This window comes from Acomys russatus, chromosome 21 (assembly GCF_903995435.1).
Source record: "Acomys russatus chromosome 21, mAcoRus1.1, whole genome shotgun sequence".
NCBI lineage: Eukaryota > Metazoa > Chordata > Mammalia > Rodentia > Muridae > Acomys > Acomys russatus.
The window spans coordinates 24,659,211-24,684,666 of NC_067157.1; the positions used below are offsets into that span (position 1 = coordinate 24,659,211).

The 25,456-nt window shown below is 41.9% G+C and overlaps 1 protein-coding gene across 4 annotated transcripts in view; it reads left to right on the top strand.

Moving 5' to 3' along the window:
• Ncoa7 (nuclear receptor coactivator 7) overlaps positions 1-25,456 on the top strand; it is a 127,265-nt gene that overhangs the window by 70,058 nt on the left and 31,751 nt on the right. For all 4 annotated transcript variants that reach the window (XM_051164604.1, XM_051164606.1, XM_051164605.1 and 1 more), the window contains exons 4-10: positions 7,299-7,378; positions 9,114-9,221; positions 11,569-11,682; positions 13,466-13,591; positions 14,986-15,170; positions 17,262-18,289; positions 19,325-19,493. In XM_051164604.1, the coding sequence (XP_051020561.1) occupies positions 7,299-7,378; positions 9,114-9,221; positions 11,569-11,682; positions 13,466-13,591; positions 14,986-15,170; positions 17,262-18,289; positions 19,325-19,493 (1,810 nt within the window). The remainder of the gene's footprint in view (positions 1-7,298; positions 7,379-9,113; positions 9,222-11,568; positions 11,683-13,465; positions 13,592-14,985; positions 15,171-17,261; positions 18,290-19,324; positions 19,494-25,456) is intronic.

The following is a 25,456-nucleotide window of genomic DNA, read 5'->3' on the forward strand; positions in this document are numbered from 1 at the left end:
TGGGGATTAAAAGATAGAACTGGACTCATTTGTTGTCTCTTTAGTGCCCAAACTAAACCTGCTCAAAAGGTAATTTTAAGGAACTCTAGCTTTTCTCACTGTTTTATAATGGTGATTTTACCCCACATTAAACGCCCATCTTTTAATTATATTCTGCAGTGTTTTAATTGCTATAGCTCACAAGGCAGCAAGATCTTTGGATATGTGATTATTTCTATTTCTTGCTGTTATCATGCTATATTTAGTTCTAGGTATCTTATTGGTAGGCAATACCATGCCTGGGACTTCCCCAATTCAATTTCTATTACAACTATTAAGGTTGAGGTCAGCCTGGTCTACAGAGCAAGGGGACAGCCAGAGCTACACAGAGAAACTCTGGCTCAACAAAATAAAACCAACCAACCAACCAAAGAAGAATATTATGTCTGTACATTTTTCTAAGCAGTATTATAAATTTTGACATCTCTGTGATAATGTTGGTTCTTTGGGGAGAAAGTGAACTAGCTGATAGGCAATTTTTCATTTCATACTTAATACCCTCATCCTTCATTTAGACTAGTGACTCCAAGGAAGTGGCATATAAACCCTTGTGTAGAGATTCTTAATTGCTTTTGGCTAGTGTTTTCGTTTTGCTGTGGTGTTGGGCATCAAACCCATGGCCTTGTACATACTGGGCAAGTGGGTTACCCCTGAATTACATTACTAGTCCACTGACTTGATTTTCATAGTTGTTTTTTTTTTATATGGAGTCTTGTGTCAGTTCACAGAGGTCCACTTTAGGAGAGTGTGATCCTCCAGGGTAGCCTGGATAACCACCCAGGTGCCAGGAGCACATCACAGTGCTTCTGCATCACACTGCTATGAAGGTGATGTCTGGTGTGAAGCAAGGACCTTATCTGTGGGGTCTCCAAACTGTCTCCATGGCCCTTGCTCATTTCTGAGTTTGTCTCCATTCCAAAGTTAGGTTTTAGTCTTCTTTTTTTTCTTCTTTATGAATAACTAACTTTGGCTTCAGATGACACTTGGTTGTTATTTAATGTACGGGAGAGGCCATGTCTAGAATCCTTCTAGGCTTTGCTGGGGTTGCTCTTAGTGACTTGTCCTCATAGCACACTGGGAGATGGGAAAAAAAAAATGCAACCTGAACAGTGCCTGTGGGATCTCCTAATACTCCCATGGATGTCAAAAAGCTAGGAGCCAAGCCACACCTGTAAACTAAGGTTCAGGGTGACTTTGTGTAATAACATATTCCTGGGAGACATGAAGAAACTTGTTCCCTAGCTACTAATCATAGATAGGGAACCAGTGACAGTCCACCATGCCACCAAAGTCCAACTTGGTGAACCAATGCGTTGACTGGAACTACTTACAGGAATATGTGTGAGAGATTACATAAGCCATCAGGGATGAGTCAAAGGCACCTGCGTCATCTAGAGCACTCCCCAGCATGCCTGACCACTCAAGGAAGCTGGAATCCTAGAGCTTTCCGCTCAACAGGTCAGAGAGGCTCCTCCTCAGGGGCCATTGCTGCTTACATAACCTCATGGGAGGTTAAGGCAGTTGCTTCTGTCTTTAGTTTTCTAACATTTGTAATGTTGCTATTAGTGTGTGTGTGTGTGTGTGTGTGTGTGTGTGTGTGTGTGTGTTTTAATGCAATGGAGCTTATCAGATGGCTTCGGCGATGAGAGGGGCATGTATCCAAGGGAGCTAGGTGTTTTCCTTTGCAGTGATTTTTAATAATCTGTCATCTCAATGCCACATGGAATGAAGCCTTTTTGATGATGCCTTAGAATGTTCAACACTTAGCAGATGATTTATGTAAATATATGTAAATGGCTGTTTACATATAGTAACTGCATATCACTGATGATAATGGTAGCTTCACTTACTCTGTGCCAAGATTCATCCTGCTTCTACACGTCTTACTGTTTCCTCAATGACATTATCAGACAGTTCCTAATGGCATAGCTGTCAGGCTTGACACAGACAGTCCTTATGTTATAGCTGTAGGACTTGACACAGACAGTCTTTATGGCATAGCTGTTTGGACTTGACACAGACAGTCCTTATGTTATAGCTGTTGGACTTGACACGGACAGTCCTTATGGCATAGCTGTTGAACTTGATACAGACAGGTCTTTAAGGTATACCTGATGAACTTGATACAGAACACTTACAAGCAACTTGCTTTTTATTATGGAATCCACTCATTCTGATCTCAAAATCAAATGGTAATCAGATGTTTGGTGATGTGAATGAGATGGCACATGGTCTGATTTTCTGGTTAATGACATCACATTGTTAAAGTTGAATGCTTCAGTTTCCAGTAGTGGGACATGCTGGTCATAGAGCAGGGTTCCCTTTCTTCAAACCATCTGGAGACACAGATAATTCTTCCTTTGTCTTTCTGACTCCTTCATTGGATGCCTTGGAGACCATCTCTCCTCTGTAGAGTGGGCGCCGAGGGCATTATTTCATCATCTGGACATCCAGATCATCTTATCTTTATTTAAACTTTAGAGAACATTGAAGGCCTCCCTTACCTAAGGGCAGCCCTGAGCCTCTCGGTGTAGCCAATGACGGCCTTGACTGTTTGATCCTCCTACTTCTTCTCCTACAGATCCACGCCACCACCACACTCAGTTTGTACGTTGTTAGCAATTAAACCCAGGCTCCTTGCAAACTAGGCAAGTGCCCTACCAACTGAACTACATCCCCGTCCCAAATGAAACAGGGTCTCATATAGCCCATTTTTCACGTTATCTTGTAGATGGAGTTAGTAAAATGTTCAGTATAGTTTTTGAGTTATATTAGGGCTAGCTTTCTCTTCTGCCAATAGGTACATTTTCTTATTTGCTTCAAATCCTTGACATAAGGGGAGAGTTAGAATCTGGTAGGCATAATGGAGCAATGACAAGGCCTAAGGCTGGGAGTGGAGCTGCAAAGGGAGACAGATGCGTCCTTGGGGATGATCACAGGTCCTCACCTTTAGTGCTGGAATTGGATCCCTGTCCTTTCCTGTGACAGTACCTGCCCCTTCCTAGCTCTCTCCAGGACCAGACCCATCTTGCCTGTGGGCTGTGTGTTGCAGAGCCTGTGTTGATTTCGTTCACTGGGCGGCAGAGCTGGCCATCCCTGTCTGTGACTGTAAGAACAATTTAGGAAGTAATGTGGATCTTTATCTGTCTAACGGTGGCACATAGATGATTATGATTCTTGAAATGGGCCAGCTACTTTCTGCTTTATGTGGCCAACAACAGAGCACTTTGTTTGGTGTGTGGCTTGACAGGGCCATGTGATGTTCCCTGTGTGATGTTATTGCAACAAAAGTTTTACTCACAATCAGACATGTGCAGGAAGGTGATGTGTATCAGGAAGTTCATTCTACCTTATGTACAAGATGCCATTGTGATGATGCAAGACATCAAAGACTAGGTCACTTTGTGCCCGACCTCATAGCCTTCACAAATGTAGACTCTGGAAAGAAGGGGTATGCACTCATTTGTGGTGTGTGTGTGTGTGTGTCTTGGATCATAGTTCCCCTGCCTCCACCTCTTCAGCATAGCTTAATGGGGTGCATACACCTCATGGGCTCTACCTTATTTTTTGAGGCGGGATCTCACTAAACTTAACTAGACCAGTTGGCCAGCAAGCTCCAGAGATCTGCCTGTTTCTTGTGGCCACCTAGTTTCAGGATTACACATGCCACATTTGGGCTTTCTGCATTCAAGATGTGACTCTAGTCTTCATGTTTGCACAGAAGAACTTCACTGGTTGAATCATCTCAGTGTTATTGACCGCGCTCCTGAGAGTGGAGCTGGGAGAGCAGAGCCTAAAAAGAGGGCGGACTAAGGTCTCTTGCAATAGACGATTTTATTCAGAGCATCAGATGATTTATACTGCAAGGGTTAAGAAGAATCATGTCAGTAAAGTGTACAGCCACAAGGACAAGCTGCACATGGCAAGCGCATGTTTTCCCATAGAGGCACGTGAACAAATAACGATAGACAGCTGTAACGAATAGTCGGAAGTAAACTCACTCCTGTCCACTGCACTTGGGAGGGGCACACAAGCACATCTCAAGAACAATTCTGTGTTTTTGAAGAAACCGAGGTCAAAAGATCCTTGTCTTATTTTCTTGTCATTTTATCACAAACACTCAGGATTCTCCTTCATGCAGCTCCATCCTTGGACCATGTTCTGGCACCCAGTCATTGTTTTAGTAGTACTATATGTTTGACGTTTCTTTATTCTGTGCCAGTGAAATTCTTTTTTTTCTTTTTTGGTAATTAACTCAAGAATACATATTAAATTTATCCTGAAAGGTTTAACCAGAACACATTTTCTTTTGCAGTTTGGTGTTTGTTTATTAACTACCCACGGGTTTGTGGGCCTACAGTAGTGATCCTTGTTGCTTGGGATGTAGCCGAGGACAGAGATAAGTGGCAGTGATTTATGAAGCCAATGAGAAGAGCAGTGCTGTAAGGAGAGTAGATGAGAGGCATCTGAGGGGCTGCCCAGCGCTGCAGATGTGGCTCAGCTAGGAGGACGCTTGCCTAGCGTGCAGGAGGTCAGTGTTTGATCCCTGTCACTGCATGACACCGGGTGTGGTCATGATGCCAGCACTCTGGAGGCAGAGGCAAAACAGTCAGGAGGTCAGGGTCATCCTCAGGTGCATAGTGACTTTGAGGCCAGCCTGGGCTAGAAGAGCTCCTGTCTCAAAAGGACAAACAAATAAATTAATAGTTTTTTTCCAATGATAAGAGAAGAGAACCAGAGTTTGTCTTCTGACCACAGGGGTGATCGCGGCATGCACACACACACACACACACACACACACACACACACACACACACACACACACATACACACACACACACACCACACATCTTGTTTTGTTTTGTATTTAAAGAGGGATGGAACAACATGTAACCTTGTGCCAAAAAGAACCTTTGGAAGGATGTTTCTGGGAATGGTGTCCTGGGACCATCTCCCACCTAAACAAACAGAGGCCGCAAATTTCAGTTTCTCTGACTCTTTAGATGGAGTTAAGAAGAAGGAAGCTTGTTGTTAATATTTCATTGTTTACCTTCCCAACATCTAGGTGACCCCATTCTCATGTGTGTTACAAGTCTGGGAGGAAAAAAAATCCTGTGGTTAAATTGCTTGTGCATCGGCTGTATAGATGTTCTTGTCTGAGGTCTTCGGTTTGGTTCTCTGAAGTCACCCAGCTATGACCACCCAGAGGCGGCCGGACCGGACTTTCCCGGCACCCTTTTCATCCTCTCCTTTTTTTTTTTTTTTTTTTTTTTGACTTTGTTTCTTACAGGAAATACTGAAAAGCCAGGAAACTCCTGTATGATGTAACGTTTTCCATGTTCTGCTCCCTTCCTGTTCACACCCAGTACCCTTATGCCTTTGCCTAGGTGATCCATATGTCAATCATTTCTGGGAGTAGGAGGAGGTATGGCTTGTAGAACCTCAGATGTAGATGGCTGAATTATTCTCATTTCTTAGATCATAGGAAATGATGGATGGTGAGAGACAGGCTCGGATTTATTTTTTTAATTAATTAATTATTCATAACCTGCTTCTCCTCTTCCACCTCTCTCCCCATGCTGCATCGTTCTAATATATTCAATGTGATAGGGTTTATTTATTTTTTTTATATGTTCTTTAAATTCTTGCGCGAGCATTTTAGACGGCTGTAGATGACGGCGGCCTATCGATCTCCTTCTCCTCCTCCTGATGTGACTCTGTGGCAGTGCACCTCTGGCTTGTTATTTCTGATGACCACCTCAGAATCCCAGAGCGCAGCTGTCACATCTGCCGTCCCTTCCCTCCCTCCACTCCCTGCCTCAGAGGACACAGGGATGAGCATCCTGGAGCGGCTTATTGTGGTCTGTGTAAAGCGCTTCCCTCCTCCTGGGAGAGCCTGGGCATCTGGGAAGGAAAGTACTCACAGATACACAACCTGAAGGTGCAAAGAGCTGCCGTGTCCACATCAGCTTATATTTCTGGTAGCAGTTCATGTTTCTTCCAGGATCAACTAACTAGCTCCTCTGGTGTGCGTGAAGTGGTATCTAATTTTGACGTGCATTTTTTTCCCAGATAAAACTTGGAGTCTTTCTTCTTGGTTAATTCAATTTTACATTCACTTGTTACTCCTATTTTCTTTGTATTCCATTGGAATATGTCTCCATGGCTTTTGATATTTAGATGAATATATGATAATGTAGTTAACTATATAACAACCAAGTTGAATCATATGAAGCTGGCAGAAGTGGATCATTGTTACTTGTAATAACAGAAAAAAATAACCTGGAAAGGTATGTTACTTGTTTGTGTGCCTGCCTAGCATGCATAAAGCCCTGGTTTCTCCTCAGCACTGCATAAACTAAGTGTGGAGTATGGTGGTGCACACCTGTAACTCCAGGGCATGGGAGATGAAGGCAGGAAGACCAGGTCTCCAAGTCATCCTTGCCTACATAGAGTTCAGTTCTAACTTACAATACGTGAGAACCTGTCTCAGAGCAATAAACAAACCAAAAATTAAAAAAAAAAACAAAAAAAAAAACCTCTGTATCCCACCTTAATCTGTTGTTAGAATTATGGCTCCGTCTATTTTTCTATTGTAACTAATATTTTAATAAATATGTATTTTACTGTTTTCCTTGTTGAGTTTATCTTTGTAAGTTCTTGAAAGAAAGGCAACTAAATCTTTCAGCTATTGCTACATAAATCAAACCACTTCCCCAAAGGCTGCAGCCATTTGTACATTATGCTGGTTTGGATGCAATCTCCATAGCATTAGATAGCCCATTTCAGCTAATCTTTTTACAACTGGAAACCTTACTTTGTTTTTGCTTGTGTTATTTGCTTACAATGAGCATCAGTCCTTAATTCTGGTAGTCACAGATGTGGTGTGCGTTAGGCGTATGGTCCATTTCCACCCATAGCCTGTTTTACTACTGGTATCATTTCTTACATTAATTTGATAGTGGATTTTCTTTTTCTTTTTTGCTTTTTTGGAGTTTTTTGGTTTGTTTGTTTGTTTGTTTGTTTGTTTGTTTGGAGACAGGGTTTCTCTATGTTATCTTGGCTGCCCTGGACTCGCTTTGTAGACCAGGCTGGCCTCGAACTCACAGCGATCCATCTGCTTTGGGCTCCGAGTGCTGGGATTAAAAGGCGTGCCCCACCACCACCCAGTCAATAACGGATTTTCATATAATGTAGATGTAGTCTGTCTTCAATTGCCGAAAATGGAATTATCCATTGACATGTGGTTTATTCCTCAGATAACAATCAAAGCAAAGCTCATGATAAGAAGGAGAAGAAGATGGTGGTTCAGAAGCCCCATGGCACCGTGGAGTACACTGTGAGTATGATGGGGTAGCTTGCATGATGGATTGTTAGCACTATGTGATGTAAGCTTCTCCTCGGCTTGTAAGCTTCTCCTCGGCTTGTAAGCTTCTCCTCAGCTTCCCCCTTAACCAGATTCATCTTGAGTACCCAATCAAATAATGCGCTTTCTCAAGACCTGTTTTTAGGTCATTTCTTTTCCTTCCATGTTTTCTCCCTGGCTACAACGTCCGTCACTGCATTGCTTATCAACCTTGCTTAGGACCATCTGGAAGGCCATGAAGGGATCCACACTGTGTGCACCCTACTAGAACCTGTTTTAATGAGATGACCTTCCTCGGAAGAGAAGGACTGTTTTCAGCGAAGGATGCACTAGTAGCTTTGTTCCTCCAAACTCACAGATGACTTGAATTGTCTCCAGACTGGCCATGAGTACCAATTGTAGTCTCTATCCTTGGCTTTTTTTTTTTTTTTTTTTTTTTTTTCTCTCTAAGATCCAAAGACATCAATCTATTGCTGATTAACATATCCACTTAGATCTCCATGCTTGGCCCTTCTCTTAGAAGCGATAGCTTCATGATCCAGGTATTTATATGAGCCAGGCCCTCCTTCTCAGCCTCCCCTTCTCCCATCTCGTCCTCTTTGTCCATTCCCAGCTTTCTCACCATCCAGAACTTCTAGGTCACTTTTCATCCTCTCCTTTACCAATAAGTCCTTTTCTCACTGCCCGCTGCTATGTTTGCATTAATGTCTGCCTCAGGCCTTAACTCTCTTATTCATGAGGAGAAGCTAGATCTCTTCTGTGCTGTGCTCTTGGCACATGCCAGGGTATATGCTTCTGTGCCCTTGAGTCTATGGATGAATAATGCTGCCCAAGGGTCCTTTACCGTGACTTCACTCCCTTTGCCTTGTCCTCACCCCTGTCATGGCATGCTGAGCACCTGGAACCCAGAAGCTGTGTTCCACTCATCGTAGACATCAATATTGTATGAACACACAGTTTTAGTTGCTTTGAGATTCACTGTGAAATAGCCCTGCTGAGAGTCGTTGACTTCTTAGAAGACGATAAATGTTGTTGCCCTTGTCTGACTGCTTTTTTTTTTTTTTTTTCCTGAGAAATTCTTGTTTTCGGTTTGCTGTGTAAAGCCATACAGCCAGTGAGCAGCAGTAGTGGAACTCAGAGATAACATTATGGGCCTGGTGTCTCGGTTCCCAATCTATGTCTTGTGTCGACTCTAAAGCTGGGGCATCCCTGGGGTCAGATGCATTTTATAATAGTAAAACAATACACCTAAGTTTTGCCAAAAGGAAACTTAGAACTCTATTCGTGCACAGTAGCAGTTGAAGATGAGAGAGCCCAGAGACGAACTGCAGTTAAGATGCGTTTGTGTATGGTTTGATTAGGTATTGTAAGTGAGCCAAGCTTGGCAGTCACACTTAAAACCTCAGCACTTGGCTGGCAAAGTTAGGCTACCTAGTGATTTTCAACCTGGAGTGCAACTTTGTCTCAATGCAAAAGCAGACAATAGCAACAGCATAAAGCAACCATCCTAAAGCAAAGGACAGAAAAAAAGAAAAAAAATTTTTTTAATCGCCCCTCTTTTACATGGATGGGACTCATTTCACTCATTGCTATCATGAATATGATGGTGTTCTTTATGGAAAGCACCTTTGCTCTTCTGTATTTGTTTTGTTGTTGTTTGTTTTGTTTCTGCTAACATACTGACATTTAATTCACTTGACTCTTGTAGGCCGGAAGCCAGGACACCCTCAACTCCGTCGCACTGAAGTTTAATGTCACTCCCAATAAATTAGTGGAGTTGAATAAACTCTTCACACACACCATTGTTCCAGGCCAGGTGATTACCTTCATGCTGAGCGTGGCTTTGGAAATTCTGTCTTCGTTTTGTGTTGCCTTAGTAAATGACTTTAGTAGCGCTGCCATGGAATTCTCTTAATTAATAGTTCAGAGATTTATACTTGGGTATTGATTGGCACATTTATCCCCACTATCATTAACTTAGATATGAAGTATTTCCTGGGGCGTCGAGAGGAGCTTTAAAATAATAAAACATTTTTTCCTGTTAAATAAATTAAGGTAGTGTGCAACTGTACTCTAGCAGCTATTTTATATGCTCACTATTTTCCTTAAAAAAAAAAAAAAAAAAAAAAAGGAAGCAAGCTGTTTGTATTTAGCTTCTCTCTAGCTATTTGACCTGGGCAAGCCACTTCATTTTGGATCTCAGCGTCCTCATCCTTGAAATAGATTGTGGAACTTAAAAACTTAAAAGCTGTACATGACCTTGTGTTCTCAAGGATCTGTCTTAGTGCGTGGAGGTTGAGTATTGCTTATCAAGTCATAACGAGGTTGATTTGCTCTGTTTACAGAACATTTGAGAGTTGTCCTTCTGATGTGGGTTCAATGATCATGTGATGTAGGGAGGAAGGAGGCTGGCTTTGATGACAGCGGGGAAGAGGAGTTTAATGTGGAGTCAACTAAACTCTTACACTAGACTTGTTGCTTCAGAAGTAAAAAAGCAGGACAAGATTAGCTTAAAAAAAAAAATAGATAGATAGCTTGCTGGGTAGTAGTGGCATACACCCTCAATCCCAGCACTTGGGAGGTGCAGGCAGGTGGATCTCTGTGAGTTCAAGGCCAGCCTTGTCTACACAGTGAGTTCCAGGACAGCCAGGGCTACACAGAGAAACCCTGCCTCCAAAGAAACAAGCAGGAAACAAAAAAAAACTGAGAAATACAGTACTTTTCAGGAGGCTCTGAGTTAGACTGTTTTGTTTAGTGACATGTACAAAGAGTGTGCTTTTACACTCTTTCCAGTGTCCTGCGAATGTGCACTTAAAGATGCTTTCCTGCTTATACGGGAAGCATCCTGCTTCACTATACACAGTCGGTTACTTTCACACTCAAGACCTGATTGAAAGTCACCAGCCTGGGCAGCCCATTTCCACTTAGCAGGAGTATTACACTTTAGTATTGCATCTTTTTTTTCCCCTCTCCTCATATAGGTTTCTCCATTTATAATGCAGAAATCTAAAATTAAAAATACTCCAAATTCTGAAACAGCCCATTTGAGGCTTTTAGATTTGGAGTTTTCAGACTATCAAAGCAGGTAAAGTCTATGCAGCTATATAGATATATTTTTTTTATAAATTATGCATTTATATAATAAATAAATATATTTAATCTATCAATGAATAGATATAATAAATACTAGAGATTACATATAAGTAATTTTATTTTATTAATTTATTTATATTACATCTCAATGGTTATCCCCTCCCTTGTATCCTCCCATTCCTCCCTCCCTTCCATTTTCCCCTTATTCCCCTCCCCTATGACTGTGACTAAGGGGAACTTCCTCTCCTTGTATATGCTCATAGGGTATCAAGTCTCTTCTTGGTAGCCTGCTATCCTTCCTCTGAGAGCCACCAGGTCTCCCCATCCAGGGGACGTGGTCAAATATGAGGCACCAGAGTCTTTTGTGTATACATACATACATATACATATACATATCTTAGGGTTTCATTGCTGTGAAGAGACACCATGACCAAGGCTACATAACCAAGGAAAACATTTAATAAGTGCTGGCAGCATCCGGGCAGATGTGATGCTGGAGAAGGAGCTGAGAGTTGTACATCTGGATCTGCAGGCAGCAGAAGGGGACTGTGCTCCATAGCGGGCAGAGCTTGAGCACAGGAGGCCTCAGAGCCCGCCCCCACAGTGACACACTTCCTCCAACAAGGCCCCCACTCTTAACAGTGCCATTCCCCATGGACCAAGCATTCAAACACATTAGCGTAGGGGGTCATTCTGATGTAGTTAAGCTGAAGTACTGACCCCAAGGGTTTCAGGTATCGGATGCTCAAGCTGGGTTAGTGTCACTCCTAGGAAGGCTCGTCCCTCCCTCCGTCTAAGTTCCCATTGCGCAGGCTTCACCTGGACTGGGCATTTGCTCACCCGTTCTCCTGCAGTGTCAGTGCGCTACAGCCATTACATTGTGTCTTATGTACTGCTGAGTATAGTTCAGGGGTAGTTTAGAGGACCCCGTGTTGCTTGTTAGGGAAAGGAAAGCTCTGTGGGTCTTACAGAGGCACTGGGTACGATGTACAGAGGTGTGAGTTCTCTAAGCATGAGCTCAGGAGCTGCCTGATTCTGGCTCTCACTCAGCCATTCCTTCTTATTCCCAGGTCCTGTTTGTGCCAGATGCCAACGTCCCTTCTAGTACCTTACGGCTTTCGTCGTCCACCCCTGGTGCTACTGTCTCTCCGTCATCGTCAGATGCAGAATATGATAAACTGCCTGTACGTGTGTTAGTTCATTTCTCTGTAGTTCACTTCTGTGACTAGCTGTGGAAATCAGTATGCTGTGTTTTAAAAAGATAATTATATGAAAAATTTTCCGCAAAGTGGTGAGGTTAGGGGAGTTGCCATCAGGTGAGAGAATGCAGCCTCCCCCAGCACACCTGTTTACCAAAGGTCTGAAAGGGAAAAGTGCGTGCCTTGTGCAGAAGCAGTGGTTCTCAACCTTCCTAATCCTGTGGCCATTTAGTACAACTCTTCATGTCAGGGTGACCCCACAACCATAAGATTTCCATTGCTGGGCCTGGAGAGATGGCTCAGAGGTTAAGAGCACTGCCTGCTCTTCCAGAGGACCTGAGTTCAATTCCCAGCAACCACACAGTGGCTCACAACCATCTATAATGAGATCTGGTGTCCTCTTCTGGCCTGCAGGTGTACATGCAAGTAAAACACTGTATATGTAATAAATCTTTAAAAAAAAAAAGATTTCCATTGCTGCTTCATAAGTGTAATTGTGCTACTGTTATGAGTTGTAATGTAAATCCCTGTGTTTCCTGATGGTCTTAGGTGACCCCTGTGAAAGCGTCATTCAACCCACAGATTGAGAACCACTGTGCAAAAGCACCATGCTAAATTCCTCATTAAGTGTCTAGGAATTAGAATCAACAATCTAGAATGAGTTATTTTCTACAACATTTAATGAAACAGTTTTATAGGCTCACATATAGTTTTCAGTCTTAGTTTGATTTGGGTATTTATCAGTCTTACCTCTAATTTAGGAAATAGACATTTTTTAACTTGTGTTGAAGCTGGTTAGTGTTAGTATTAAAAGTTACTTATACATGATATATATATACTCACTTGTAATTGGACACTAGCCCAAAAGGGATATCCCATGAAAGTCTTCACTTACCAGGAGACTGGGGTAGATGTGAGGACATCCTACTAGGACCCTAGGTGAGAGAAGCATGGGAGAATGGGAAAATAGAAGGATCCAGAGGGTCCTAGAAACCTACAAGAAGAACATCATGATGGGCGGTTCTGGACCCAGGGGTTCTGCTCAAACAACTGCACCAACCAAGGACAATACATGCAGTAAACATTGAATCCTTCTCAGATCTAGCCAATGGACAGGACATTATCCACAATTATGTGGAGAGTGGGGACTGAGTCTGACATGAACTCTGGTGCCCCATATTTGACCACTTCCCCGTGGTAGGGAGGCCTGGTGGCACTCAGAGAAAGGATAAGCAAGCTACCAAAATGGGACTTGATAGATAGCCTATGACTATATAGTGGGGGAGGAGGTCCCCCTCGGTCACAGACCTAGGGAAGGGGAATAGGGTGAAAACGGGAGGGAGAAAGGAACAGGTGGATACAAGTGAGGGGAAAACAATTGAGGTGTAATCTGAATAAATTAACTAAATAAAAAAGTTACTTAGCTGTATTGAGATTTTAGTTTTCTGATTGTTGATGTTTAAAAAAATAATCCAAATTTTAGTGATCTTCTAAAGAAAGGTATTAATATTCTGTTTTTTGAATCAAGAATTCAGATCAGGTTATAAATAGAAACTTTTAAAACATTTTTTTCTTTTTTACATATACATTTATATAATGTAGAAGAGAAACTTTTGAAAACAAAAAAAAATAATTAGTGGGATTTTTGAAGGGCGTGTCATTTCCCCTTTTAATGTTCAAGGAAAAGCAGATATAGCATACTTATGATATAATGTTTTGAAAGGGTGATTTATTTTTCTTTAATTTTGGACATTTTTGCCTTCATAAGGATGCTGATTTAGCAAGAAAGGCCTTAAAACCCGTTGAGAGGGTGTTATCATCGACTTCTGAAGAGGATGAGCCTGGTGTTGTGAAGTTTCTCAAGATGAATTGCCGTTACTTCACTGATGGAAAGGTACCTGCCACTCTGATGGCTTGCCAGTCAGGGAAATCTGCAGCAAGCACACAAGAGTGCTCATTGCTGGAAGAAACGCTCCATTGAACGTTTTACCCACAGCTGCAGTGCAAGACTTGACAAATGTTCATTGATTTTCTTGCTGGTTACTTGACCTTTTACCCATTGAAGTAAATATATTGATGAAATAGACATACAATGCCTTGTGATTTTAGATTTGCAATTTCTATTTTAGCTCTTGAATTGCTAGGGAGAAATGGTCTGAGTTTAACAGCAAATATTTGCTGGGTTTAAATTCTAATGTTACCAATTGCTAATATGAGATTCAAGGGAAGGAATTTGAATATCCTTATAGTGTAATTTTCCCATCTATATAATAATAATGATACTAATATTTAACTAGTGGGGTACGTTACTTAAAAGAGATGATTCATGCAATGATCTTACCTCTAGTCTAGGAAGTAGAAGTTTTCAGCTTTGTGTTGATACTTGATGATATTAGCATTAAAAATTACTTCAGCTACATCATGGTTTTAGTCTTCTGACTGTTGGTGTTTACAAAAGAGATCCAACTTTGTGTGAACTTCTGAAGAAAAGTCTATATTAATATTCTGGGCTTGGAATTTAGAATTTATATCAGGTTACAAATAGTAAAGAAACTTTTGAAAAGAAAAATATTAATTCCCGAACTGAACAGCAATTTACAAAGATTACAAGACTCATCAAAGGTATCATTGACCTAGCAGCTGGGAGTCTCATGTCTGGTCCCTGGTAGACCTACTTTGCCCATCAACAGGATCTCCAGGATGGCTTGAGATGCCTAATTCCCACAATGCAGCTGTACAAGCTGGGGCTGCAGGCTCTCCCTATTGCTGTTTGTATTGAATTTTGCTGGAGATGAGACTTGTGATTGTGTTAGCAAAGATACTGGGACTGTTCTTTGACACCACAATTCTGATTCCGCTTCAGCACTGTACGTGTGAGCCACGTGCTGGAGACACGGAGACGACTTGTTGAGTGGATCGTAACGCACCAAGTTCTTGGTCATGAACAGACTGCAAAGCACTACGCTCTTGATCAGGAATGGTCTTGGCACAGTCTGTTCTCCTTCTGACGGAGAAATGGGGGGGCGTGTGCTGTGAGATAAGAGGTTGTGAGGCAGGATCACAACGCAGGCATCCAGTTGCAGCCTTATGAGCAACAGGGAGCTGCCGCTGCTCCCATGCCTCCCCAGCCACCAGCATTGAGAGTCTCCAGCATGCTTTCTAGCTCTCCTAACACAGATGTGATTGTCACACAGGAGACTGTGGGAGGACAAAGTAATCAAAGGCTCTGTGCTAGCTGGGGAAACCTTTTCTGTCCCACGTACTATCTTCTGTCCCTTCCCTCTGCAGGGTGTGGTCGGCGGTGTCATGATTGTCACTCCCAACAACATCATGTTTGACCCTCACAAGTCCGATCCCTTGGTGATCGAAAACGGGTGTGAGGAATACGGTCTCATCTGCCCCATGGAAGAGGTGGTCTCCATTGCCCTGTACAACGACATTTCCCACATGAAGATCAAAGACGCTCTGCCATCGTAAGAGCCAGTTCTCCTTTTTAGCCTGGGAGCTATAGAGAGGTTTAAATGGAACTTAAAAGTGAGGGTGTTTGCAGAGGCCAGGGCGCTGTAGAAGCAAGAGGCCGTGAAGAAGGAAGACAAAATGCGGAGATTTGGGGTTGTGAAGTTGGAAAAATAGACAAAGAGGAAGTGGAAAGGATAAAGAAAACGTGAACATCCAAATAGTAAAGGAAAAATATCGACTTAAAAATCTACCTGGAGAGAGATAGCCACACGCACGCGCACGCACGTGATCTGCCCAAAGTGAGAGGAAAAAAAGAGAAAAGAGGGATAAAGGGAGAGACTGGAATGGGAGGTGACTAAAAAACTAAAGCCATCCTCACATTCAGGGTTTGGGTGGGGGGAGTGGGATATTTAATAGGCGCCACAGAAAGTAGGAAACTCAGAATCTCGTTTGGCAGATCGAAGACTGAGATTCTGAGTTCCAGCACGAGAGGATTCTCTATCACACTAAGTTATTACATCAAAGCATCTTCAGTATTTTCTGGGATACTGGATACCCCAGAATACACACTAATACACGCCCAGATATACACTAAGGTGGTCCGTTTAGTGTCTTCCCGCTCCTACAGAACAAACACTCAGGCACTACCATATTTTAGCATAGGCTCCTAGAGGCTCAGTGAATGCTTCTTGAATCTGAGGATGAATTAAAGCTTTTATGCCATTTAGTAGAGCCTAACACTTATATGGGCTTTTATTTCCTATTCAGAGAAACCCAGGCTTTTCATGCAAATGGCTTATAAGATATCTCCAGGGAGAGTCTTTGTTTAAACTCAAAACTGCTTGGAACTTCGTTTCTTTGGTGGCATGATCATTTCTTTTGAAGCGAGAACGGATAAAGTACTACCTGAAAACCGTCTGACCTATTTAGAAAGCATACTTAATCCTGAAATTGGAAGTATTCATTTAGACAGGAGTTTTGTATCTCTGCAAACCTAGCAGAGGTGCTACTAATGTTGTAGGTGAAGATGCAGCCCCCGCCCTCTCCGAGATAGTTCCAGTTGTATTTAAATGTACATTTTTCTTAGCCAAGTGTAGTGGTCCATGCTGTACTCCTAGTCTTTGGGAGGTCCAGGGGAGAACGCTGTAAGTTCAAAGCCAGTCTGGGTTACAAAACGAACACACAAAACAACAACAATAAAAAATTATAACAAAGCACCAACCTAACTAAAAGGTCTAGTGTCTTGGCCATTTATCTTGAACTTGGAAGAACATACTTAGCAAATGTTTTCTATAATTCAAATCTGAGTTCTAAGAATCTTTTATTAGGGGTCTGTAAGTGATTATATCTCAGGATAATATGTTTCAGATGATGAATAAGTCATTGCATTGTTATTGTTACACTTTTTAAATGCTTTAGAAATGTATGCAATATTTTAAGAGCTTCTCTGTAAAATTTATTTTTCTCTACGTCTTTAAATTGTAAGGTACTGTTACTTCCAGTAATAATGGAAGTTAACTTTTGGGTCTCCTTTGCAAGTAGTAGGGTCTTTTAATTATAAACATCTAATTTGAAGGCAAGTAACAAAAAACATTATAGTTCAAAGTCAGTTTACAGAGAAGAGTTAAATGGGCTGAGATATCAAGGGGCCTTTCAGAATTCTGCAGTTGATTTGTAATTTCTACTAATTTATTGAAAAGGAGACATTCAACTTCTCAAAGAATTTTAGTCATTGATACTAAGATCTTCCCTTTGTCCTTTCTTTCGTGAATACCAAAATTTCATAAATGTCAAAAAGTTTCATATTAAGAAGTCTCTCGGGTTCTACATCCATCCATGTTCTGAGTGTATCCGTGTGACCTAGCAGGAGGCACAACTTACATGGTTCATCCATTTGCCATTCCTTTGGTTGACTTATATTTTATTTTGTAATCAGTCTGTTTCATTTTCTTATCTTGAAATCATTTTTAGCATAAATTTAAGTTGAATCTATTTTTTGGTTTGAGTTTTAGTTGAGTTTTGTTTTGTGTTTTGCCTTTCCTCCACTTTGTTTTTGCTTTTATTTTTTAACATTCCATGTGCATCCACCATTTTTGCCCCAACAGCGACCTACCTCAGGATCTTTGTCCTCTGTACAGGCCTGGAGAATGGGAAGACCTGGCTTCAGAAAAGGATATCAATCCTTTCAGTAAGTTCAAGTCCATCAACAAGGAAAAACGACAGCAGAATGGGGAGAGAGGCCTCGCTTTAGACCCCAAATCAGTGGGCTCTCCCGAGGACTCAACAGAGTGTGCACAGGTGAAGCCCCCAGACGGCTCAGAGTCATGGAAATTAAAGAAACTGGTACCTTCCAAGGGAACAGCTAGTGAGTCTTCTTCAGTCACTCAGCTCAGCAAGGGGCCTCCTGACACCCGTGCTACAGCCAAAGAAAACTGTCTTTTAGGAGAGGACGAGGACTTTGTTGACTTGGAAGACCTTTCTTCTCAATCTGGGAGTGGAGCGGACAAAGGAAATACCACAAAGAAATGCCTTTCCTATGGCCAAACGGAGGCTGAGCCCCAACCAGTCACGTCTGCAAAGGAAACGCAGGTGCCGTCAGCCCCGAACTTCGTGGGAACAGAGAGCGATGCTGAACTGAAAGGGGCCCTGGATTTAGAAACCTGTGAGAAGCAGGATAAAGTGCCGGAAGTGGACAAGCAGTCTGGGTCCCCAGAAAACCAGGAAGAGAGCACGCTGAAGATCCACGAAGATCTCGATAAAGTTAAGCTCATTGAGTTTTACCTAAATAAAAACCAAGAAGGGTCACAGCTGTCTGAAAATGTACAGAAGTCAGAACTAAGTGACGGCAAAAGTCTTAAACCAGGAGGAATAGACATCATGCTTAGTAGGGCTCTTCCCCAAGCAGGTGATTCCCCACCTGAGGGCAACAGAGAGCCAGATGCAGTATGGGTAAAAGGGAGAGAGACTCTGTCCCCAAAACAAGACCCTGGTGCGGAGGAAACTGTGATTAACAACAAAGAAGCTGTGGACTCTTTGGAATCATCTCTAGACAAGAGCTGTCAAGGTGCACAGATGGATAACAAATCTGAGATTCAGTTATGGCTGCTAAAGAGAATTCAGGTACCCATTGAAGGTAAGCTCTCAGTTGGCTGGGTTTTGGGTAGATGGATTGTGTGGGTGAGGCATGTATGTATGTGCATGTGTGTGTAGTATGTATGAATGTGTTTGTGCGTGTGTGTGCATAGAATGTATGAATGGATGTGCATGGGTGTATGTATGTGTGTGTAGTATGTATTAATGTATGTGCATGTGCATGTGTGTGTGGTATTATGAATGTGTGTGTGTGTGTGTGTAGAATGTATGAATGTGTGCATGTGTGTATAGTATCTATGAATGTGTACATGCATGTGTTCCCATGTGTGGATGCATATATGTACATAGAAGCCCTATGTTTTTTACCATGGTCCACTTTATTTACTATTGCTGAATCTTTCACTGGACATTAATGCCTGGGATAAAAATTTGTAAAATATAGTATCTAGTTAGAATGCAAAGTAAATATAGATTTCTGTCTCAGAAGTACTTGACTCTTTCAAACAATTTTCTCTTTTTCTTATCGTGGATGCCTAAATCTAAAGAAATTGAAACTGGAGTGGGGGGAGAGAAAAGAGAGAGAAGAGAGGGATTTTGCTGTAAACCATTGAGAGAACTTACTGTGTAGACCAGGGTTAACTGGTGGCAAGTCCCAAAGCTCCATCCGCCTCTACCTCTCCTGAGTGCTGGGATTAAAGGCATGTGCCACCGTGCCCTGCCAAAAATGCTTTTGAGGGATTTCAGTTCTAAACCAGATTGCACTGTGGTGGGCTGAGGTCTTACCGCTGTTCATTAACACGCATGCTTGAGAGATGTTACGGTTCTACATTATGTGTCCCTGTGTTTGGTTTCTACACTCCCTTTTAGTGTGTAGCATGCCATGTGACACAGACCAGCATGAAACATGCAAACATGTTACCCTTCCATGCCAAGGAAAGCCTGATGGTTGATCAGGTCTAACATGACATAGCTGAGTCATGTTTCCAGCTGTGGCCAACAGCTCTTTGTAAGTTGAGAAGTTTTACTGTCACCAGTGTTGTTAAGATTGAGGAATGCTTTCTCGTATGTGATTCAGATATCCTTCCCTCCAAAGAAGAAAAGAGCAAGACCCCTCCCATGTTTCTGTGCATCAAAGTGGGAAAACCAATGAGAAAGTCCTTTGCCAGTCACACCGCTGCCATGGTCCAGCAGTATGGCAAGAGAAGGAAGCAGCCTGAGTACTGGTTTGCTGTTCCCCGGGAGAGGTGAGCACCGCTGAGACAGTTTCACTTCCCAGGGTCCAGCTGCCCATGGATCCTTTATCTCTACTTATTAATTTTATTCTTGAATAAAGCTTTTTTTCTTAATCACACACACACACACACACACACACACACACACACACACACATATATATATATATAATTTCTAGAAGGGTATATACTAGTTTCTTTCTAAGTGGTCATTTTGAAATAACCGCAATGTTGATTTTTCAAATGGAGGAAGACGTAGATACTCTCAAATGTCTGAGATTGGAGATGCTGTTCAGGTGGGAATAAAGGGACAGGGAGGAGCTGATCCAAGCTCTTGGCACGCAGTAAAGAGACAGGACTGATGGCCATTTGTAAAATGTTTACGTGTGAGAGAACTGAAGATTCGAGACGCCTCTGAAGGGAGCGTCTGTGACTTAGTAGCGAGAGAAATATGGCACATGATCCCAGGGTAGACACTGAGGTGACACGGCTTTAAGGAGATTTATGTGTTTGTTTGTTGGGGTGTGTGTGCGTGCAGCATATTTTTAAACTGGTAGTTTTTATACACATGCCTTCAGTCTATGATGATCAAGCCAGAGTAATTAACATATCATATCATCCTTTTTGGAGGGAGCATTCACAAATTCCCTCTTGTGTCAGCCTCTAGGTGCAGAATGTATTATTATAATCTCTCACCACCCTGCCGTGCTTGGTAACTCTAGAACTCACGTACTCCTTTTAGCTAACTGATCTTGCCATTAACTAAGGTCTCCCTGGAGCCCACAGGTGAGAATACAGGCTGTGTTTCCTTGAGTGACTTATGTCACGTAACCTCTGAGGCTTGCTCATGGTGCCGCAGATCATGGGCCAGCATTGACTTGACGGTTGTGCTTCCTTCTGTACTTTTGCCACCGTCCATTTGCCATTCATCTGTTGTTGGGCTCGTAGGCTGATGCCACAGCTTGACTGTTAGGGAATCAGTTCTACAGTGAACAAGAGAGTATAGGCAGAGCACTGTACTCAAATATCACCAAAGTTGAGATGTTATTGGTCTAGGGACAGTCAATCGTGGCATAGAAAATCTTCAGCCATGTACGACTAAGGGTATACTTATAGAGCATAAAATAGGAGTTTTAGAAGAAAATTAGGCAAACTAAGGCACCAGCCAAGGACAATACAGGAGGCAAACTTTAAACCCCTTCCCAGATCTAGCCAATGGTCAGAATATTCTCCACAGTTGAGTGGAGAGTGGGATATGACTTTCTCACGTACTCTGGTGCCTCACATTTGACCATGTCCCCTGGAGGGGGAGACCTGGTGGCACTCAGAGGAAGGACAGCAAGTAGCCAAGAAGAGACTTGATACCCTATGAGCATATACAGGGGGAGGAAGTCCCCCTCAGTCACAGTCATAGGGGAGGGGAATAATGGGAAAATGGGGGGGGGGGAGGAATGGGAGGATACAAGGGATGGGATAAACATTGAGATGTAACAAGAATAAATTAATAATAAAAAAAAGAGTTAGAGAAGGAAAAAAAGAAGAAGAAAATTAGGAAATATTCTTTTTTAAAAATTTAGTGATTTTTGTATGTGTGATAGAATAAAAAGGGTTAGAAGGAATAAAGACTTACAAAGGACTTAATTTTGACTATGAAATATACACATCCTTCTTTTCCTGACCGGGCACCAGGCATCATTACCTGGACAGGTACTTGATTGATAGAGAAACTCCCTCATCGGACTTCTGCATCCCGATTCTCACTTTCCAGATGATCATTGCCCATGGTGGTAATTCTCATCAAGAGGATTGCCTCATTTTAATAAATTATAGTTTAATGTGAAAATAATAGGACTTTAACGAGTGGATTTGCTAATATCTCCCCGTTTCTCTTAGGTGCAAACCCATACTAACATGCACAATGGACATAGTTTGTTTTGCATTTATATAATGTAACCTTTCACTGTGTATGCAAGCCCCAGGGGATCATGGAAGTCTTGAAGTAGGACTATGGGGAAGGAGCATATGCATCTCCTGCTGTTATTTTTAAATGGTCCAAGAGAAGAAATGTACAGTTTTGAAGCTCTATAATAAACCGGACTCCTAGAAGTAGAATATTATAAACAGACCCATCTCTGTAAAGATCCATCTCTGTAAAATCATTTCCTAGTTTTATAGGTAGGAAAGAAAGAGCACTGAAATGTTCAGCCACATTGTGCGTTGTATAGACTTTGTTTGGAGAGATGAGAAGAGTGGAGAGGGAGAGATATTGAGATATTGGTTGATTAAATGTATATATATATATATATATATATATATATATATATATTGTTTTCTCTGAGAGAATATATTGTTTATAGTATTTGGAAATTGAATTTCTTTCAGAATGGAATTGTATATACCAAGAACTCTTGTAGAATACTTTTATCAATCCCTCATGCACTTATTTTTCCTGTCATTCTTTAGCAGAGAAGACAGTTTTAATGCTGAAACAGTACTTTCCTTGGACCTCTTACGCAAGTGGTTTTACAAGCTTCTTACTGTAGGTCATTTGTTGAATTCTATCATCCTGTATTGTATAACACCATGGTTTACTTGTCTTTGGGTAGCAAATGGTTTTCTTTCTTGAACTCATTTTTTAATTAACCAAATATTTTCTTGGGAGAACATGTTGCATTTGTTAATTATGATAGCTTTTGGTGATAAATATTAGGGAGTTTTCTCATAATTATTTCATTTTGTATATCCATGTACCAGTGACCCTAAGTAAATTCACATTTTAGGTTAAGGGAGGACAGATGGAGTGGTCCTATAGTTGGTCTCACCAAGGCTTCCAAGTGTGTAGCATGAAAAGTAAGTTTATTTTAATGATAATTTATGGAGTTATTAAACTTAAGCTCATCCCAAGATCTTAATGAGGAGCTAAGGAAAGCCTTAAAGTGCCTTCTCACTTAGCTCCTCATGTCCACCCCTCCAGTGTCTTTCGTATCCCATGTGTTTAACTATCCTCTCTGAAACGGTTTGGCTTGTGAGTTCACAGGCTCCCAAGTAGATTTTTCATGCGTACTTCCTTTGGGTCCAGCCTTCCCCTGGCCCTGATTCCCTGTCCACATGATTTCACCATCTGTATAAATTCTTCTGCCCTCAGTATTTCCTTTCTCTAACTTAACTTGTATTCTACTGTCCCTCCTCCCTAAATGTATCCACCCACCATCAGTGGCCTGTTTGCTGCTTTCCTCTGCTGGCCCACAGAAGCCAGAAGAAGGCATTATGTCTCTTGGAACTGGAGTTCCAGGCGGTTATAAGATGCCACTGAATTCTGAAAATATTCTGTTTCTGTGGATATGGATTTTTTACTTGATCCCAGGATGCACTGGGCGTGGTTTTAGTTGCTGTTCTGTTGCTGTAAAGGGACCCCTTAATCAAGGCGACATACAGAAGAATGCATTTCATTGGGGGCTTGCTTATAGTTTCAGAGGTTGAGTCAGTGATCCTCATGGTAGGCAGTATGCCAGCAGACATGATGTTGGAGCAGTAGCTGAGAGCTTACATCCGACGACGAGAGAGAGAGAGAGAGAGAGAGAGAGAGAGAGAGAGAGAGAGAGAGAGAGAGAGAGAGAGAGAGAGAGAGAGAGAGAAGAGGAGGAAGAGGAGGAGGAGAGAGAGACAGAGAGAAAGAGACAGAGGAGAGAGAGAGCATGCTGAGAATGCTGTAGGCTTTTGAGACCTCCGAACCCCCACCCCAGTGTCACACCTCCTCCAAGGCCACACCTCCCCCAACAAGGCTGTAGCTCCTAATTCTTCCTAAACAGTCCACCAACTGGGAAGCAAACATTAGAATATATGAGCCTGAGGGCCGTTCTCATTCAAACCACTGTAGGTGTCCATAACATTCACCTCCACTACCTGCCACCCATGTTCTCTTTGATTTCTTTGCTTGCTTAAGACTTTGCATCCCGCAGACAGCAGAGTGCCTAGTATGTGATTCGTATTCCACATTGTAAGTTACATGTTGGCGTGAAAGCTGAGACTATGATCTAATAGATAATCCTCGGTCATATTTAGTTGTCCTTAAAAGTAAAAACACTTGGACTCATGACATTTATAAAGTCACAGAAATGAAAGCTGTTTTTCATAGCTATTTCACAGAGCTAACTCAAATGTATATGTACCCATGTGACTTTTCTCCATATACTGTCTTAACATTAAATGGGCCACACTTATATATTGCTATATAAACTACCTTTTTACTAGATTGTCTCTCTCTCTCTCTCTCTCTTACACTAAAATTTGGTCTGCATAAATTTAATGAGCTTTGCATTGGTTTTATAATAAGAAGCAAAATCACATGGAAAATCAATTCTCCTTTTCAACTCATTTTACAATAGGAAGATGCTCAGGTTCTCAAGGCCCTTAGGGTCACTAAGCACATTGCATCCAGCAGCACATTGCTCAGGAGAGCAAAGGATGAGTTAAAGCAATTGCAAGCCGGCCTAGTTTTCTAGTATGCACTCTTTAACCACAGTTAATGTAAGATTTTCTAATCAGAAGCCACATTGCTTGTAATGGGATCAGGGCTAAATTGGAGTCATTAATGACTGTCGGTACCACTTAGTGAGTGTTGGGCATTCATTAAAGTATACTTTCTGGAACAGCGTTGCTTCTGCTCAGCCTAACCAGGTCTATTTTATTATAAAATTCCTCTGAGTTTTAAAGTACTGAATATCATTATGTAGTCTTTTCTTTGCCTTTTATTCTTTTTCGTTATCTTGTCATTCATTTATTTTAGTGCTGAGGATTGACCCAGCACCCAGACCTCTACCACTAACACATCCCAAGCCTGTGCTGTGATCTTACTGTGATGTTTTATAGTGAGAGTGTTGCTAAGAAGGGAAGGAAAGAGGTCAAAAGAGTTCCAAACACTTCCTTTTTTTTTTTTTTTTTTTTTTTTTTTTTTCTTAACAATTTAGGAAAACGCACTGGATGGCTTTTAGCCAGTCATGTAAATATTTTCACTGTTCTTAAAAGGTTACTGTACAGAACCTTGGGGCATATTGCTTGTTTTTTCATTCTTTTCCTGCTCTTTGGAGCTTTTCTTTCATTCACTTGAAAGTCCAGAAATTTGTCACCTTCCAGAACTGTCTTTCAGTAACTTCAGTTAACAAATTTGGCAAATGTCTTGAGCTAATCATTGACTATACAAGCACCCAGTGCTTATGAGACATGGCCGTCTTCCTAAGCCAGCTCTGCAGAGTGTGGCTGTGCTTTCCTGAGGAGGAGTGGGTACCAGGACTTTCAGAGACAAGCCTGAGCTCTGATTCCAAATACACGAATGAATCTCCACCAATGAATGCCGCTGCACACAGTGTTTAGAAGTATGAAGGAATCCCAGTGGTCCCCAGATCGTATTCACAGCCTCACCTCCTGGGATTTTAGTTACTTGTGGTCCACCATGGTCTGAAAACCCTCTACAGTACATTATGGTATTAATATACATGTATGCACAGAGCGCACATACTCTCACACACAGGCAGACCGATGGCCGACTGAGACAGAGAGACAGCATTCATACAGCTTTCATCTTTTATTACTGTTTATGTGTTGCTGTACCTACTTTAGAAATTGAAATTAAGCTTTATTTTTGTGTATTAGTAAAAAGAAGGCACATATATGTTTTAGTAATATTTTAGGATTCAGACAACCTGTGGGGTCTTAGAGATAAGGATGTTTTCTTTCTTTTCTTTATTATTTGCTTTACATACAGATCTCAGCTTCTCCTCCCTCTCTTCCCAGTTCCTCCCTGTCACCTCTCCCCCATCCACCCTTGCCTCTTCCTTCTCAGAAGAAGGGAGGCCTCCCATGGATCTCAACCAGCCTTGACATATCGAGTTGCAGTAAGACTAGGCACGTCTTCTGTTGAGGCTAGACAAGGCAGGCTAGGGGAAAGGGATCTAAAGGCAGGCAACAGAGTCAGAGGC